The sequence below is a fragment of the Triticum aestivum genome, chromosome 5D (genome assembly GCF_018294505.1).
Source record: "Triticum aestivum cultivar Chinese Spring chromosome 5D, IWGSC CS RefSeq v2.1, whole genome shotgun sequence".
NCBI lineage: Eukaryota > Viridiplantae > Streptophyta > Magnoliopsida > Poales > Poaceae > Triticum > Triticum aestivum.
The window spans coordinates 121,117,708-121,137,728 of NC_057808.1; the positions used below are offsets into that span (position 1 = coordinate 121,117,708).

The 20,021-nt window shown below is 43.1% G+C and overlaps 1 protein-coding gene across 1 annotated transcript; it reads right to left on the minus strand.

Moving 5' to 3' along the window:
* Positions 1–8,797: 8,797 nt before the first annotated feature.
* Positions 8,798–10,690, minus strand: LOC123119822 (COBRA-like protein 5). The gene has a single exon (XM_044539756.1). It carries the CDS (start codon positions 10,418–10,420, stop codon positions 9,071–9,073), a length of 1,350 nt encoding a protein of 449 aa, XP_044395691.1. The 5' UTR covers positions 10,421–10,690; the 3' UTR covers positions 8,798–9,070.
* Positions 10,691–20,021: the final 9,331 nt, after the last annotated feature.

Here is a 20,021-nt window from a genome sequence, read left to right on the forward strand (position 1 = left end):
GAGGGTATGAACCATAGAGAAGTTGGAATACAGTAGATATTATACCAATATGAATTTAGAATGAGTTCACAACAGTACCTAAGTGGTGATTTATTTTCTTATACTAACGGAGCTTACAAGTTTTCTGCTGAGTTTTGTGTTGTGAAGTTTTCATGTTTTGGGTAAAGATTCGATAAACTATGGAATAAGGAGTGGCAAGAGCCTAAGCTTGGGGATGCCCAAGGCACCCCAAGGTAATATTCAAGTACAACCAAAATCATAAGCTTGGGGATGCCCCGGAAGGCATCCCCTCTTTCGTCTTCATTCATCGGTAACTTTACTTGGAGCTATATTTTTATTCACCACATGATATGTGTTTTGCTTGGAGCATCATTTTATTTTATTTTGTTTTGCTTGCTGTTTGAATAAAATACCATGATATGAAATCCTTAAATGTTATAGAGTCTTCACATAGTTACATAATTATTCGACTACTCATTGATCTTCACGTATATCTTTTGGAGTAGTTTGTCATTTGCTCTAGTGCTTCACTTATATCTTTTTAGAGCACGGCGGTGGTTTTACTTTGAAGAAATAGATGAACTCTCATGCTTCAATTATATTATTTTGAGAGTCTTAAACAGCATGGTAATTTGCTTGGGTTATAAAACTAGTCCTAATATGATGGGTATCCAAGAGGGATATAATAAAAACTTTCATATAAAGTGCATTGAATACTATGAGAAGTTTGATTCCTTATGATTGTTTTGAGATATGAAGATGGTGATTTTAGAGTCATGCTAGTTGAGTAGTTGTGAATTTGAGAGATACTTGTGTTAAAGTTTGTGATTCCCGTAGCATGCACGTATGGTCAACCGTTATGTGATGAAGTCGGAGCATGATTTATTTATTGATTATCTTCCTTATGAGTGGCAGTTGGGGACGAGCGATGGTCTTTTCCTACCAATCTATCACCCTAGGAGTATGCGCGTAGTACTTCATTTTGATAACTAATAGATTTTTGCAATAAGTATGTGAGTTCTTTATGACTAATGTTGAGTCCATGGATTATACGCACTCTCACCCTTCCACCATTGCTAGCCTCTCTAATACCGCGCACCTTTCGCCGGTATCATACATCCACCATATACCTTCCTCAAAATAGCCACCATACCTACCTATTATGGCATTTCCATAGCCATTCCGAGATATATTGCCATGCAACTTTCCACCGTTCCGTTTATTATGACACGCTTCATCATTGTCATATTGCTTTGCATGATCATGTAGTTGACATCGTATTTGTGGCAAAGCCACCTTTATAATTCTTTCATACATGTCACTCTTGATTCATTGCATATCCCGGTACACCGCCGGAGGCATTCACATAGAGTCATATTTTGTTCTAAGTATTGAGTTGTAAGTAAATAAAAGTGTGACGATCATCATTATTAGAGCATTGTCCCAAGTGAGGAAAGGATGATGGAGACTATGATTCCCCCACAAGTCGGGATGAGACTCCGGACGAAAAAAGGGAAAAAAGAGGCCATAAAAAAAGAGAAAAATGCCCAAATAAAAAAAGAGAGAAAAATAGAGAAGGGGCAATGTTACTATCCTTTTACCACACTTGTGCTTCAAAGTAGCACCATGATCTTCATGATAGAGAGTCTCCTATGTTGTCACTTTCATATACTAGTGGGAATTTCACATTATATAACTTGGCTTGTATATTCCAATGATGGGCTTCCTCAAAATGCCTTAGGTCTTTGTGAGCAAGCGAGTTGGATGCACACCCACTTAGTTTATTTTGTTGAGCTTTCATACACTTATAGCTCTATTGCATCCATTGCATGGCAATCCCTACTCACTCACATTGATATCTATTGATGGGCATCTCCATAGCCCGTTGATACGCCTAGTTGACGTGAGACTATCTTCTCCTTTTTGTCTTCTCCACAACCACCATTCTATTCCACATATAGTGCTATGTCCATGGCTCACGCTCATGTATTGCGTGAAGATTGAAAAAGTTTGAGAACATCAAAAGTATGAAACAATTTCTTGGCTTGTCATCGGGGCTGTGCCTGATTTAAATATTTTGTGTGATGAAGATAGAGCATAACCAGACTATATGATTTTGTAGGGATAACTTTCTTTGGCCATGTTATTTTGAGAAGACATGATTGCTTTGTTAGTATGCTTGAAGTATTATTGTTTTATGTCAATATTAAAATTTTGTTTTGAATCTTATGGATCTGAATATTCTTGCCATAATAAAGAAGATTACATTGATAAATATGTTAGGTAGCATTCCACATCAAAAATTCTGTTTTTATCATTTACCTACTCGAGGATGAGCAGGAATTAAGATTGGGGATGCTTGATACGTCTCCAATGTATCTATAATTTTTTATTGTTCCATGCTATTATATTATCCATCTAGGATGTTTTATATGCATTTATATGCTATTTTATATGATTTTTGGGACTAACCTATTAACCTAGAGCCCAGTGCCAGTTTCTGTTTTTTCCTTGTTTTGAGTATGCAGAAAGGGAAAACCAAACGGAGTCCAATTGACCTGAATATTGACGGAGATTATTTTTGGACCAGAAGAAGCCCACGGAGCATCGGAGATGGACCAGAAGAGTCCCGAGGCACCCACGAGGGTGGGGGGCGCGCCCTACCCGCCTGGGCGCGCCCCCTACCTCGTGGCCGCCTCGGAGACCCCCCTGACTTGTTTCCGACGCCAAAACCTCTTATATATACAGAAACCCCCAGAACATAACCTAGATCGGGAGTTCCACCGCCGCAAGCCTCTGTAGCCACCAAAAACCAATCAGGACCCTGTTCTGGCACCCTGCCGGAGGGGGGATCCCTCACTGGTGGCCATCTTCATCATCCCGACGCTCTCCATGACAAGGAGGGAGTAGTTCACCCTCGGGGCTGAGGATATGTACCAGTAGCTATGTGTTTGATCTCTCTCTCTCTCTCTCTCTCTCTCTCTCTCTCGTGTTCTTGAGGTGGTACGATCTTGATGTATCGCGAGCTTTGCTATTATAGTTGGATCTTATGATGTTTCTCCCCCCTCTACTCTCTTGTAATGGATTTAGTTTTCCCTTTGAAGTTATCTTATCGGATTGAGTCTTTAAGGATTTGAGAACACTTGATGTATGTCTTGCATGTGCTTATCTGTGGTGACAATGGGATATCACGTGATCTACTTGATGTATGTTTTGGTGATCAACTTGCAGGTTCCGTGACCTCGTGAACTTATGCATAGGGGTTGGCACACTTTTTCGTCTTGACTCTCCGGTAGAAACTTTGGGGCACTCTTTGAAGTTCTTTGTGTTGGTTGAATAGATGAATCTGAGATTGTGTGATGCATATCGTATAATCATACCCACGGATACTTGAGGTGACATTGGAGTATCTAGGTGACATTAGGGTTTTGGTTGATATGTATCTTAAGGTGTTATTCTAGTACGAACTCTAGGATAGATCGAACGGAAAGAATAGCTTCGTGTTTTTTTTACTACGGACTCTTGAATAGATCGACCAGAAAGGATAACTTTGAGGTGGTTTCGTACCCTACCATAATCTCTTCGTTTGTTCTCTGCTATTAGTGACTTTGGAGTGACTCTTTGTTGCATGTTGAGGGATAGTTATATGATCCAATTATGTTATTATTGTTGAGAGAACTTGCACTAGTGAAAGTATGAACCCTAGGCCTTGTTTCAACGCATTGTAATACCGTCTGTGCTCACTTTTATCATTACTTACCTTGCTGTTTTTATATTTTCAGATTACAAAAACCTATATCTACCATCCATATTGCACTTGTATCACCATCTCTTCGCCGAACTAGTGCACCTATACAATTTACCATTGTATTGGGTGTGTTGGGGACACAAGAGACTCTTTTTTATTTGGTTGCAGGGTTGCTTGAGAGAGACCATCTTGATCCTACGCCTCCCACGGATTGATAAACCTTAGGTCATCCACTTGAGGGAAATTTGCTACTATCCTACAAACCTCTGCACTTGGAGGCCCAACAACGTCTACAAGAAGAAGGTTGCGTAGTAGACATCATGTTCCTACTTCTAACAGAGTTAGAAGGAGCCCCATCTCGGTCCTGTAGTCGTGGCCTATTTTCGCTGAAATGCTGGCATGCATGTTGGCCATGCACATCCTGGGAATGATGCACAGGGGTGCTGCTGTGAGGACGGTGTCCGGAGCCACTGACGTCTTGGTGCTACTCGTTGTGCACAACCTGAGATGGTCGTGGCGTGTGAGCCGGCGTGGGGGTCTTGGATGCTGCTGGAGCATCCTTGGAGATCATTGCGTCGCCCGTAGGCCTCGCAGCTCCGTCCTTAGATGTAGCAGCCGCTAGATCCCTGCTTCTCGTGCTCCGAACGACGCCGCTCGTCTGACTTGGATCGCCAGAACATCGTGGAAGCTGTTCCGCGCCCCGACTCCTCCATCACCTCCTCCGCCTCCGCCCTTATTCGTAGGCGTCGGCATCGGTAGCTTGGACATAGACGGGCCGCCCACTGTGGCACCCTTCTTCTTGGGAGCCATGGCGATGAAGATGATGAAGAAGCTGACACACGGACTACTAGATCAGGTTCGTGCAAGCGATCACCCTGCCTGGCACGCCAAAGATGTCATGCGTACAATGACCTATGGGACCCGCAAAGGCCCCTTTGAAGTCTAGCTGGGGAGATCAATAAGCACAAAGAGCAGAACTAGCAGAACACATGATGATTTACCCAGGTTCGGGCCAGTGTGAAGCATAAAACCCTAGTCCTGCTTTGATTGTATTTGATGTGGAGTTCAAGTATATGGAGTGCAGTTTGCCAGCAAGGTGCGTGGGAATGCAGCTACACGTGTAATGAACAAAGTGTCGACTTTTTTAAAGGTAGCCCTGGGCCTCCTTTTATAGATGAAGAGGTCACCATAGTGGCAAAACAGTCTTTACACAAGGTAAATAGTGGCTACAGTGTCAAATACCTAACTCTGACGGGTTAAGACAAATGCATTAAATGCGCCATGAGGTGTCAGTGCTGGTGAGGCATTCCAGCAACTGTGCCGTTCGCCCAGCTACCTCTTATTATCTTGACACGCCTTCAGGATGGATGTCACTAAAGTTGTATTTTCGGTGGCGATCTGACATGTGATGAGACAAGCTTCACCAAACCACCTGGCCACTCGACACTTACTTGACAAGCGACTAGCGTATCGCTAAGGTGGAGCCGTGGACAAGTAGTGGGAGCTTGCCGGCACTGAGCTTGTCGGGTCTTCGCTTGCCGTCAAGTAGCTTGCCGGCAACCAAAGTCTTGACCTTCAGTACTAAGCTAGTACTTTCTCGGCGACCTATCTTGAGGTCTTCTTCACGGCTTTGTATACCAAGTCTTGAGTCTTGTTTGTAGTAGTCCTCCGGCAAGCCCTGCAGTCGGGAAGGCTACAACTACCTTTGCACAAGTCAGGGTACTAAGACACCCATGTCTTAGTACACCGACAATATTCAAGGCAATGATCATGTATATAGGAATCATGTCCGAGACATGTAGACCAACTCCTGCCTGCATCTACTACTATTACTCCACCCATCGACCGCTATCCAGCACGCATCTAGGGTATTAAGTATAAAATAGAGTAACACCTTAAGCAAGATGACATGATGTAGGCAAAGTAAACCCTATCAATATGAATAAACCCTGTCGTTTTACCCTTAATGGCAACAATACAAATACGTGTCTTGTACCCTACTTTGTCACTGGGATAGAGCACCGCAAGATTGAACCCATCACAAAGCACCTCTCCCACTAAAGATAAAATAATCTAGTTGGCCAAACTAAACGAATAGATCGGAGAGAAATCTATAACAATCATGCATAATAAAGTTCAGCAAAGACTTCATTAATATTCATAAATATCCAGTTCATAAACCCAAAATTCGTCGGATCCCAACACACACACCACAAAAGAAGATTCCATCGAATAGAACTCCAAGAACATCAAGGAGAACATTGTATTGAAGATTAAAGAGAGAGAGAGAAGAAGCCATCTAGCTACTAGCTATGGACCCGTAGGTCTGTGGTGAACTACTCATGCATCATCGGAAAGCAGCAAGGATGATGTACAAGCCCTCCGTGATTGATTCCCCCTCCGGCATAGTGCCAGAAAAGGCCTCCAGATGGGATCGCGGAAGAACAGAAGATTTCGGCGGCGGAAAAAGTGTTTCAGGTGGCTCTTGATATATTATGAATATTTGGGAATTTATAGAAGCTGAATTAGGTCGAGAGGTGCCACGAGGGCCCCACAAGCTCAGGGGGCACCCCCCGGGGCACGCCTGGTGCGCTTGTCGCTCCCTCGTGACTCTTATGGTCTTCTCCCGAACCTTTGTGGGTCCCTTCTGGTCCATAAAAAATCACCGTAAAGTTTCATCGTGTTTGGACTCCGTTTGATATTGATTTTCTGAAAAGCAAAAAAACAACAACTGCCACTGGGCACTAGGTTAATAGGTTAGTCCAAAAAATGATATAAAATAGCATATAAATGCATATAAAACATCCAAGATTGATACTATAATAGTATGGAATAATAAAAAATTATAAATACGTTCGAGACGTATCACCCGACGCATGGATGACGGGCCGATGTGGTGTGCACCCCCTAACCAGGACACCGTCAGAAGGGTTGTGTCGATACCATTCATTCATTCGGACTGAAGAATGACAAGACAAGGAAGGGTCAGCAGCGAGTAGTGGAAGCTGGGTTGGATTAGCTTGCTAGCTGTGTAAATTATTTGGTAGGATGGTAATAGCGAATGAGTTAAGGTTCATGGATGGTACTAACCGACTTGAGGGTGCATGAATGAATTTTGAAATTCTTATTGATTTGGATGTTTCCCCACCAATGTGTTATGCTATCCAAATTTCTAGCTAAAGTTCGCCTGACTTGGCAAAATTTTGGCCCTGTTTGTAATGAAACAAAATCTTTTGGGTCTTGACTACAAAATGCTAGGGTTCAAAAGCTAAAGTTCGCCCGACTTGCTTGCTTCTCAACCCCATATTATTAATTCAGTTATTCATGTTTCATATAATCAAATAGCAATGTCTACTTGTTGTACTTGTTCAATGGGCAAAATATCTTGGAGATAAGTCCATTTTTCTTCCCTAATAGTTTTCATTGACTACTTGCTCTTTAAAAAAATTGTAATGTGAAAAAGATATTCCATGTAACAAAAAACAAAAAAGGAAACAAAAATGAAAAAAACGACAATTTAAGTACAATTAATGCATTAATAAACACAATTTTTTGAGAAAGTCAAGTGCATTAATTGAGTATTTTTGCAAACTACAAAAACTATATCACCACTCAATACATACCTTGGTTGGTGAGATTTTTGAATTTAGTTCAATAAACCGGAAGGGAGGGAGTAGCATACTTAGTGTGCATGTCATCTCTTTTTTATATGAGCCGTTATTTCATCCCATAGTGTTTTGCCTCAATGTCTCATCGGAACAACTTTGTTTACTTAAAATCTCTTCTTGACCTAACATATCTCTTGAGTAGTATATTATCACTAGATCATTGGCCAATGTTTTACTCCCTCCATCCCAAAAGGCTTGTCTAAATATGGATGTATCTAACACTAAAACGTGTCTAGATACATCTGGATCTAGACAAAAATCTAAGACAAACTTTTCGGGATGGAGGTAATACCGTATACCAGCTTTCGGTATGTTGGAGGTATGCCCATTTGAACTGGCATCCCATTTTGTTTCAGTACAAGGGCCATCCGGTTGGTGCTATTGCTTCTGGTGAGGCCGAGGGGAACTATCATGTACAAGTACTTTCGAGACTTCAAACAAAGATTGGGTTCTTTGCGCCTTAAGCTCTCGAACCAGTCGACACTGGATGATGATTCTTCATATTTACCACTTCTTTATGGATTAGATTAACTAAATTGGATTTCATTGTTTTGATGGGTATATGTTTGCTTTAGAATCACCAGTTCCGTTTAGGATTAAACACTCGGTCCAGTTTTATGTGGTTCAGATATGATTGCCCTTTGATGATTCTTCTGCACTACTGTTCCTGTTGGATATTAATGTAGTTTAAGTGTTGTTGTATTAACATGCATGGCCATTCTCATAGACATTAACTCTTCAGGTTTGGACCTTCTTGCTTTATGCAACTCCGTTTATTTTAGCTCTCCAGCTTTCACATTTGTTGCAAATATGAGGGTTTTTGGTTGTTTCTTCAGGTATGTTTGTCTTGCAAGATTTCAGTCAGAGATCAAGTATAGCAATTTCTCTGTGTCATCACTAACTTTAAATATTAAAACTTTGCACCCCGTCGGCACCGCATTTCTACAATAACTTCGTTGATACATGAAGTTCATTTACATATAAACAGGGAATGTTCTCAAAGTTAATCTCAAAGATGCATACAATCATATAGTTCCTGGCTCAATCAAGTCAATCAATTTCATTAGAGTAGATATTTTAGTACAATTGCCTTCAGGTTAATCCTTTCATGGATGTGGGCAGATGTTGGAGCACATAGCTAACATTTTTTTTCCTTAATGTGCATCTGTCAGTGAGTTTTTTTTTTGCGGGGTGCATCTGTCAGTGAGTAGGTTGGCATGCTAACGTCCTGCGGCAACGCGCGGGGATCATCTAGTGAGACAAGTTATGAAGAAACTTTGAAATACCCGGTGTCAAACTCTTCTGTTAGGGAGAACTTGGAAACATGTTACTCAATGAAGAGATGAACTACATCAAAAAGGATCTAAAAGAGATGGAGATCTAAGTAACAATGCCATGCGTTTGACTCATTCCATAAAAACAAAAAAAGGATTACAGTTTTAGTATGAGATTATTTAATCTTAACTTGACAACCACACACGCACTCCTAAACAAATATGTTGCCGGAGCGCATCTGCACGGACCACTCAGCTAGTTTTAATAAACATCGACAACCAAAATGCCGCTGCCTAATACTCTAACCTGTTTTTTTTTTCCAAAAAAATGGGGGAAAATTACCAAGATGCATGTGAGTAATAGACCCTGGATAGATGGATCATGCCACCAGGAGCAGCACGAGCAAGCACGCCGAGGCAGCGGTGATGAGGGAACGCGGCGTCACAAGCGGCGCGGAGTTGGGCAGGTAGGGGTAGGAGTCGGGCGGCGGCATCTTGCACTCGTCGCCGTTGAAGTAGATCTTGCGCGGGAACGCCCATCCCTGGCTGAAGGTGAAGGTTCTGTCGTCCTTGCGCATGAGCACCTCCGACTGCACGTTGCCGAAGGGGCCGGCCTCCATGAGCAGGTCGTTGTAGAGCTTGAGGCCGTAGAACATGCCGGTGTCGTTGATGTTCCCGTAGGGGAGGAGGGGTTTGTACTGGAAGCTGAAGACCTCGGTGACGTTGTTGAGGTTGGGGTGCTGGGCGACGAGGGTCCACTGCGTGTAGTTCATGCGGTAGTTGAAGTTGGTGACGGCGATCTTGGCGCGCCAGTAGTCCTTGTAGTTGAGCTTCACGTGCCAGTGCACCCGGATGGGGCACATGTGGTTGGTGCACTGCAGCAGCTGCGCCCCGTCCTTCTTGGGCGTGTTCACCCCGGGGGTGAGCGCCCGCTTGGAGTCGCCCATGATGCAGCCGTCGCTGTGGCTCTTGCCGCCGCGGCCGCCCATGCTCTTGTGGGCGCCGCAGCCGCACGCGCACTTGGCGCACGGCACGATGGTGCTGTTGTAGAAGGAGGAGAAGGAGACGCAGCAGGTCGGGTACCTGGACGCCAGCTGCTGCGAGTAGGTGCAGGTCACCGTCCACGTCATCAGCGCCTGCGTCTTGCGCCGGTGGTCGGCGCTCCAGTAGACGGTGGAGGGGACGATGGTGGCCGGGCCGCAGGTGTAGCCGAGCCCGGGGCCCATGAGCGTGAAGTTCTTGGGCAGCTTCACGGTCTTGTTGGTGGTCCCGGCGAGCCCCACGGAGACCTGGAACGCCGAGAGCGAGCCAGCGGGGTCCTGGCCGTAGGCGGAGATGACGCCGCCACGGCAGCAGTTGGCGATCTGCTGGTTGTAGGGGACGCCGGGGAGGAGGTCGACGACGGAGGGCGTGTGCTTGCAGCAGTGCGGGATGCCGCCCTTGAACTTGGAGCAGTCGCCCTGCTCGGTCGCCTGCGCTCCCACGATGGACCAGATCACCTCCTTCTTGGCCCACGACCACCCCAGCGTCCACCCGGGCGCCATGATCTGACGGTACTGCTGATAGTTGTTCATCGCCACCATGGCGACGTACCCGTCAGGCGTCCATGACTGGATATCCCACTTGATTGTAATGTTGCCTGTCGGGTCGAGGGGATCATACGCAACCGCCACGGAGCAGATGACCGCGAGGATCAGAGCCACAAGCATAGACTTGCGGAGCTCCTCCATGGCTGCACACCCCTGCTAATGCTATTGCAAGAACAGCCCGCAGTAAGGTAGCTAGCTAGCACAAGTGATGGATGGATCGAGCTGATCGGCCTCGGAGGAAGTGGCAGGCAATTAAAGGGCGTGCATCGGCGAAGAATAATAATACAGTGGTAAGAAGAAGCATCAACAACGAGCGAGATGGCATGTCACACCGTCGGTTGGGTTACTTAACAAGAACTCCATTGAATTAATCTGCGGGTGATGGCTCAGCACCACCTCCCTGCCAGTGATCGATCGATGTACACATACATCTCACGTGTTCCTGTGCTTGCTCAGAAACCAGAATTAATCTCCTGGTGGTGTTGCGTCGTTGCTCTTGCACACGTCCGCTGGCCGACCTGCCGCCAGCTGGTTGGTAGCTCGCCGCTGAAGCAACCGCGGTAGGCGAGATGGAAAAGGACGCGGGAGATCTCGGCTCAAAGCTGATGGGCCATGGCAACGGTATCATCTCGGCTTACTTCTTGTGACAACGACGGTGGAGCGCTACTCGCCATCCTTCATTTACTAAGTAGGAGTAGTATCTTAGACAACCCCTACTACACTACACATCATTAAATATGTACTGTATTTTGATGTGCATACACGCTTACACATCATTAAACTTGGTCTAGACTTCTACTCGTCGGATTTGCTACATTGCCCATTATTATGCGTCTGATCTGGTCATGAGAGACTGTCTTCCTACCATGCAGAATGCATTCTGCACTCAATGACTCAAGTGATTTGAAATCCGAGCAAAGTTAATTATAGGACGCCGATAACGTCCACACGTGTGGGCGTTAAAGAGTCTGCCCACATGTTTTGTGTGGCGTCTAAGAGGATCAGCTCACACGTCTACGTGTAGGCAAAACAAGTAATTTTCACGTACCTTTTTTTCCCCGCGGTCCCTCTCACACGCCTATGTATGGACAAAATAGATAACGCCCACACGGCCATACGTCAGGCTTCGTACCTCATGGTCCCGCACGCCCCGCGTGACAGTCACCACGCGCCCCGCATTTGTCATGGTCCGGATCCTCTTCCATGTTCGTTTAACTGCAGTTGTCATGTCGCTGAACTACAGTTGTCATGTCGGACAACTACAGTTGCCATGGTTGATCAACTGCAGTTGCCATCTCAGGTCAAGTGCCAGATGACATTTTTGAACAACTGCAGTTGTTGCCATGTATGGTCTGGTTTACTATAGTTGTCATGAGTCGCAAACTTTAGGGGTTGCCACCTACGAACACTAGACAGTTGCCATGTATGGTCTGCTTTACTACAGTTGTCATGATTTTAAAACTCTAGGAGTTGCCACCTACTAACACCAGGCAGTTGCCGTATAGCGCTACAAAGAGACATGGCAAAATAACATGTTCGGGTAAAGAGAGAGTTGCCATCTGCTTACAAGCACACTAGGGCAGTTTGCCATGTACCTTGCAAAACACATGACAACTGACATGTTCGGGTAAAAGAGAGATTTGCCACCTGCTTACAAGCACACTAGGGCAGTTGCCATGTACCTTGCAAAACATATGGCAACTGGCAGCTTTGGGTGTGGGAGAGAAGACGAACGTGTGGGCAAACTGATAAATGCCCACACACCAGCCCCTGTGCGTGAGCGAAAACTGACGTGTGAGCGAACTGCTAAACGCCCACACACCGGTCCCTTCGTGTGGTGAAAACGGACGTGTGGACGACCCGATGAATGCCCACACACCAGCCCAGTCCTACATGGCACCACAAACATGCTAAGATTCATGCAACCACAAACAGACGTGGATCCTCGCGTGTGGGCGAGACATGTGGGCGTTAGTATTTCGGTAATTATAACATGTTCAATTTTTTTAAAAGTTAAGACATCTGTTTTTCTCTTTCTGCGGAAATTTCTCACATGGTTTACATCTTAAGAAATGGATTTATATTGAATACAACTTTGAGAAATCAAATCTTCAATCCATGCAAACGCGCGGGGTATTACTAGTTATACAAACATAACAACCATTAAAAACTTATAAAGAACATGAGGACTAAAACTCAGTCAATTGATTTTTATCCAAGTCTTAGTCGACGCCTCTATTAAATATTTTTTGTGTTAACTGCTTGTCACATTTAAATCGGCCTGTTAGGATGATGCGGCCGGCCTGTTTCTTTTTAGTTGTTTGTTGGGCTGCCGTTAAAAATAGACCGTGCAAAGTGCAAAGAGCGAGCGTGTTGTGTTGTTTTTTCTAAAAAAAAATCTACTAGACCAACATGTAAGTCCTCCACGCTCATTGTCTTCCCCCTATATCTTTTAGCATGTCATAATCAATGCACACTATTATTTTCCACCACACTTTATTTTTTATTTTCCTCCACGTTGTGTGTCAAAGTTTGCTTACATAAGATTTGTAAGACGAAATCCACTTAATCTATGCGCCAAGATTCATGCAAATTTGTGTTGCATTTCCTTTTTCGGTCGCAACATTGTGTATTATATTTTCAAAATGGCTTCAGGCAATTCATTTTGGATTTCTCGGATAGTTTTTTTTTGTCGCTTCTTTTAAAATTATTACTTATTTCCATTCTTCTCATTCTTTTCTTGTTCTCTTTGTCTCTCATAATTCTTTCTTTGAAGTATGTATGTGTGTGTTTTCATTTTTATTTTTGGCTTTTATTAAAACTCCAGTTGGCCTTATGTTTTTGTCGGAGGGCAGCAGGAGAGGGAGGGGTAGTTGCATGTTCGACACTAGGCTTGCAACTACAAGTATCACCCTTGACTGGAACTGCATGTCCACACGCCCAACTGCAATCGGCCTTTTGTTTTGTCGGTGGGAGGTGAGAGAGGGGTAGGCAGTTACATGTTTGACACTAGGCTTGCAACTGCAAGTGTCGCCCTCGACTGCAACTGCATGCCCACACTCCGGACTATAACTGACCTTTGTGTTTGTAACTGAGCAGCGGGAGAGGGGGCAGTTGCAGCTCGAAATGTTAGGGGGCGATGGGGAGAGGCGGTGGTAACACTAGGCATGCAACTGCAACTGTTGGTCCCAACTGGAACAACATGCCCACACAGCCCAACTGCAATTGACCTTTGTTTGTAAGTGGACTGTTGGAGAGGGGGTGAGTTGCATGCCCAATATTAGGCATGCAACTACAAGTGTCGCCCCTGACTTCAACTACATGTCTTCCTCTCGATTGCAACTAGCCTTGTGTTTTTGTCGAGGTCAGTGGGAGAGGGGGGCAGTTGCATGTCTAATAATAGGCTTGCAACTACAAGTGCCACCCTCGAGTGCAACTGCATGTCCATACACCCAACGGCAATTGGCCTTCTGTTTTGTTGGTGTGCGACATGAGAGGGAGGCAGTTAGATGTCCAACACTAGGCTTGCAACTGCAAGTGTCGCCTTGAACTACAACTGCATGCCTACACACACGACTGCAACTGACCTTTTGTTTTGTAAGTGATCGGCGAGAGAGGGGGCAATTGCATGTCCAACACTAGGCATGCAACTGCAAGTGTCACCTCCGACTATAACTTCATGTCTCCCAACATGGTTGCAACTACAAGTGTCGCCCTCAAATGCAATTGCATGCTTACATCCCGACAGCAATTGGCCTTGTGTTTTTTGTTTGAGGCGGAGGTACAGGGGGTAGTTGCATGCCAGACACTAGGCTTGTAACTGAAGTGTCGCCCTCGACTACAACCACACGTCCACACACCCAACCGCAACAAACCTTTTGTTTGGTCAGTAGGCGACGCGAGAGGGGGACAATTGCATGTCCGACACTAGGCTTGCAACTCAATGCATCACCCTCGACTGCAATTGCACGCTTCCCTCCCAATTGCAACCATCCTTTGTGTTTTTACTAGAGGGTGGCGGGGAAAGGAGTGGGGTAGTTGCATGCCCGACACTAGGCTTGCAACTGCATTTTTCTCTTCCGACTACAGCTGCATGCTCACACACCTGACCGTAGTTGAGCTTTTGTTCTATCGATGGGCAGTAGGAGAAGGGGCGGGTGGATGTGTTTCTCTTTGACGCATTATGTTGCCGACATTCCCAGCCGAAATTCCCGCAACTTGTCAAAATTTTGTTCTTGTTTACAAGGAATCAAAAGCTTTAGGGTGTCTAGTGCAAAATGTTAGGGTCTTGAGTGCAAGATTATTTTATTCATGGGGATAGGGATGGGAAAGGAAAAAAGGCTGGTTGCGCATTTGATGCGTGCATCAATCTTTTTTTATTAGATGATGCGCGCAACATGCAGTTCGGTTCGACGTTGATGTGGGATAGCGATTTGTTTTTTTAGATCGACCGTGCATGCGCGTAGATGATGTCGGCGTACATTTTTGGTGCAGCAGAGGATACACATGATTCGTGGTACCTTCTTTTGTTCAATAGGCTTTTCAAATGTGTGAAAAAAACAAACAAACAAATTCATAGCCTAGCCCAATCAGAGAAACAAAGTAAGAAGCCTAGCCCAAAATGACAAACAAACAACCAGGAAAAAGGAAAAAGCCCAGAACCTAAACCTGATACAATCAACAGAAGAAAAACTAGTTAACGGGCTTAATCTGGTTACGATGATGTCAGCTGACTGAGACTTCGCGAAGTCTCAGTTGATTGAGACCTAGACAGACCCTGCATAAATTGTATTGCATAAATAACAATAGTAATAGTGCAAAAAACTGATCATAGGGCATCAATCTCGGCAGCACATGTTCCCTAGGATTTTTTAGCAAACTTTATAGAGCAGGAAGAATGCAATACATGGCTGATCACGAATAACATGTTGAAAGATTCCAAATAAATTAAACATGCGAGACATCATTGTGTTAAATCAAATTAAATATTTCACTTGAGTGAAAGAAAATAGTAATGGTATACAAACTACGTATTTAAATCCACGTGGGTGGAGCAATATATCTTATCTTGACTTGTCTAATTTTACCTTCTGCCTGAACATATGCTACTTCAGTACATCCATTCATATAACTGATGGCCGTTTGTACGCCTAAACCTGATCTTAGAATTAGTATGTTCCAGTGTTAGCCTAGTTTTTGCTCTTACATATTAGACACCTATATTAAGCAAGCATTCAAAGTTCAAACATGACATTAGTTTCTAGAGGAACACCAAGACAATCCTTAGTTCCCAAGAATGAAGTCTACTGTTATATTCAGAGACGTGCACGCATACTTGTTTAGTCATCAACCCAACAGATATGCAGTTCTACTATTAGAGGGTACTCGTGTAGTTTTTTTGGATTATGTACTTCGCTAAAGTAGAGCTAGCTATCTAAATCGCAATAACTTAATTTCCATATATAAGTTGCTTATGGCATGTATTTCTACATAACATGGTCATTCTAACTTTCTCACCATATTTGATTAGAACATGACACTACTGCATCACAATGAACATTGCAGCCAAAAAATCTTACCCTGATGGTCCGGGTCACAAGGGTCACATCTCGATGGTCAGCGTCACAAGAGCCACGTTGATGCCTGAGTGATAACCCCCAAGTAAGGATGTGGAAGTCTTGAGTCCCGATACCCCGGTAGGCTTCCTATTCTTTCAAACTGTATACATCACTCATACAACTTTCTATGCAGTTAGTGCTTACTTTGTCTATCTATACCTACTATTAAAGGGAATAGGCATTCCAGGTTTGGTTTAGTACTTTTTGTTTGGTTCGTGCATAGGCTAAGCAACCTGGCCAGGTACTTGTATGTTGATGGGCCTTTTATAGGCTTTCATAGAGACTGCGAAAAATAACTGGGTCAAAATAAATCAACATTATTTGAATTGAACACAAACCTATGTGTTGAAAGTTTTGGTGTTACGCTTGTTTTGCCTTCCTATGCTAGTTGGTTCTTGTTCCCATAAGTTGTTTGCTCACAAAATCCCTATGCATAGGAAGTGGGTTAGGCTTAAATGTGCTTGCCATGTGTTTCATGATGCTCTTGTTATGTTTCAATTCTTATCTTTTATGCGAGCATCATTGAAATCATCATGCCTAGCTAAAAGACATTAAAGAAAAGCGCTTGTTGGGAGACAACCCAACACTTTTACCTACTGTTTTTGTGTGTTCACATGATTAGGCTACTGTAGTAATCATGTTTTATTGCTTTCATTTCAATAAAGTTCCAAGTAAGACCTTTGGGATGGCTTACGGTGATAGTTGATTTGATCTTGCTGAAAAACAGAAACTTTTGCGCTCAGGAAAACAATTATCATTTTTAACAAAAGCGTGATTAAATGCTGATACTTTTTTCAGAAGTTTAATAGAAAAATTATCCATGTTTTCCTATTTTTCAGAATTTTTGGAGTAGCAGAAATATGGTTGGAGTACAGATTACTACAGACTATTCTGTTTTTGACAGATTCTGTTTTCAATGCATAGTTTGCTTGTTTTCTAGTTTCTATGGCTTATATTATTCAATATAAATTGTAGAAATGATATGCTACAGTAGGGATTGTGTGAGAACAATTATAAATCTTGTCTTTGGCAGTACCAAAAGTGGAATGGTTTGCTCTTTATCATACTAACCTATCTCACAAAGTTCCGTTAAGTTTTATGTGATTGAAGTTTTCAAGTTTTGTGTGAGATATCGATATGAGGAGAATAAGGAGTGACAAGAACCTAAGATTGGGGATGCCCAAGGCACCCCCAAGTAAATATTCAAGGAAGATCCAAGCAACTAAGCTTGGGGATGCCCCGGAAGGCATCCCTCTTTCGTCTTCAACATTATCGGTAGCCTCACTTGGAGCTATGTTTTCATTCGTCACATGATCTGTGTTTTGCTTGGAGCTTCAATTTATTTTGTTAGGATTTGCTTGCTGTTATTTAGAATAATGTTTTGCATCTTTTATTTCAATAAAAGTGTCATTGATAGCCTTTACCATGCTTATTTTACAAGGCTACATGTTGCTGTTTGAAAACAGAAAGTTTATCGATGTTGCAAAAATTCCCTAGAAAAGTCAGAATGCGATAAAATGATGATTTTTTTCAAATTAATCTCTGATAAATTTTCTAAAGTGTGGTAATTTTTTCAGAATTGTTGGAGTTAGGGAAGTATGATGAATATTGCATTCTTTATAGACTGTACTGTTTTGGCAGATTGCTGTCATGGTTGCATTGTTTGCATATGTTTGCTTGTTTAATGATTCTATTTGAGGATAGGAGTATTAAATATGCAGAAGCATTTTGTATGCAATGTCGTATAATAATTTTAGTGATTTGCTACAGTAGAGAATGATAAGGGTTTTGCATTGGTTTATACTAACTTATCTCACGAGTTCTTGTTGAGTTTTGTGTGGATGAAGTTTTTAAGATTTAGGGAAACCGTGATATAAAAGGAATTAAGGAGACACAAAAGCTCAAGATTGGGGATGCCCAAGGCATCCCAAGATAATATTTCAAAAAGTCTCAAGCATCTAAGCTTGGGGATGCCCCGATAGGCATCCCACCTTTCTTCATCAACAATTATCGGTTAGTATCGGTTAATCCTAAGTTTTTGCTTCTTCACATGAGTTGTGCTATCCTTGAAATGTCATTTTATTTTCATTTTGCTTGCTGTTTTAATAAAATGCTTAGATCTGATAGTTTTTAAATAAAATAGAGTCCTCAAATAGTTGCCAGGGAGGCTAGGTAAGCGGCACTCACATCCCGTCAACGAAGCTCTTTTCTATGGAATTGCTCTAGTGCTTCACTTATATCTTTTTTAGCACGGTGTGCTTTAGTACTTTTGAAGAAATTCTCTCTTGCTTCACTTAAATTAATTTGAGAGAAAGAAATATTATGCTCATGATCTTCACTTATATTTGTTTGAGCTTATCAAAAGCAATACATGAAAATTAGTTCCAAAGTGATAGATATCCAAGAAAGATATAATAAAAACTTTCATGAAGATCATTGGAAAAAATAAACTTGATTCCTTTTAATAGTTTTGAGATATGATGATGTGATATGTGAGTCATGTTGATGAGTAACTATGCTTTAGTAAGAATATTGGTGTTAAGGTTTGTGATTCCCTATGCAAGCACGAAAGTCAATAGTTATGCAATGAAATTACATCCTACTTGTGGTGCATCATTCGATGTTAATTATGCTCAATGCTCGCTTATGAGATTATTCGTTTCTTGGTTGGTCGCTTCCCAATCTTTTGCAAGCCTTCATTTTGCACTAAGTATGATCACTACTTGTGCATCCAAAATCCTTTAAACCAGTTTTGCCACATGAGTCCACTATACCTACCTATATGTGGTATTCTTTTGCCGTTCTAAGAAAATTTGTATGTGCCATCTATAATTTTCAAAATAAATTTCTCTTTTGTGTGCTCGTACCGCTCGCGAGGCGGTGAGGGGTGGCCAATATTTTCCATGCTAGATGTGTTATTCTCACGATGAGTGTTTATTCACTTTTCATTGCACGAGAGTAAGGCAAAGGTATTAGGGATGCCCAGTCCTAAAATGAAAAATGAATATACTTTATGTTGTCAAATAATAAATTCCTTGGAAAGTGTTGGTATGGAGGGCACCCGTGGATACGGTTAGCCATGGAAAGTGAAAGTATGGTGGAAAAAGGAATAAACTTTATTTTCTGTTTGGGAACTGCCTATGATATATCTAGCATGGAAAGTGTTGGGAGCTCTAAGTTGTTTTCGTCGGCGGGAAAAGTATGCCTCTCAAAATGTTTTTATCTCTCAATTTTCGCTTTGAGCTCTGGCACCTCTACAAATCCCTACTTCCCTCTGCGAAGGGCCTGATATGCCTCCAACGTATCTACTTTTTCTCACGCTTTTCCTCTTGTTTTGCACTCCAATTTGCATGATTTGAATGAAACTAACCCCGGACTGATGCTGTTTTCAGCAGAACTACCAAGTTGTTGTTTTTGTGCAGAAATAAAAGTTCTCGGAATGGAACGAAACTTTGTGAGGATTTTTTATATCAGTAATAAGAATTTATGGAGCCAAGACCTGCCGAAGAGGGGCACCTGGGTGGGCACAACCCACCAGGGCGCGCCCCCTCTCCTGGCGTGCCCAGGTGGTTGTACCCACCTGGTGGCCCCGCTAACGACCCCCTGATACTATAAAATCACATATTTCCAGAAAAAATGAGGAAAAAAGAATAATCACGATCCACGAGACGGAGCCGCCGCCAAGCCCTGTTCTTCCTCGGGAGGGCATATCTGGAGTCCGTTTGGGGCTCCGGAGAGGGGGATCTTCGTTCTTCGTCATCACCAACAAATCTACATCGCCAATTCCATGATGCTCCCCACCGGGAGTGAGTAATTCCTTCGTACGCTCGCTGGTCGGTGAGGAGTTGGATGAGATTCATCATGTAATCGAGTTAGTTTTGTTAGGGCCCGATCCCTAGTATCCACTATGTTCTTAGATTGATGTTGCTATGACTTTGCTATGCTTAATGCTTGTCACTTTGGGCCCGGGTGCCATGAACTCAGATCTGAACCGTTTATGAATTCATCATTATATCCATGTTTTAGATCCGATCTTGCAAGTTATAGTCACCTACTACGGTTATGATCCGACAACCCCGTAGTGACAACAACCGGGCCCACGCTCGGTGATGACCGTAGTTTGA

Coding starts and splice junctions, on each gene's coding strand:
- LOC123119822 (XM_044539756.1), bottom strand. CDS start 10,420: ATGGAGGAGCTCCGCAAGTCTATGCTTGTGGCTCTGATCCTCGCGGTC.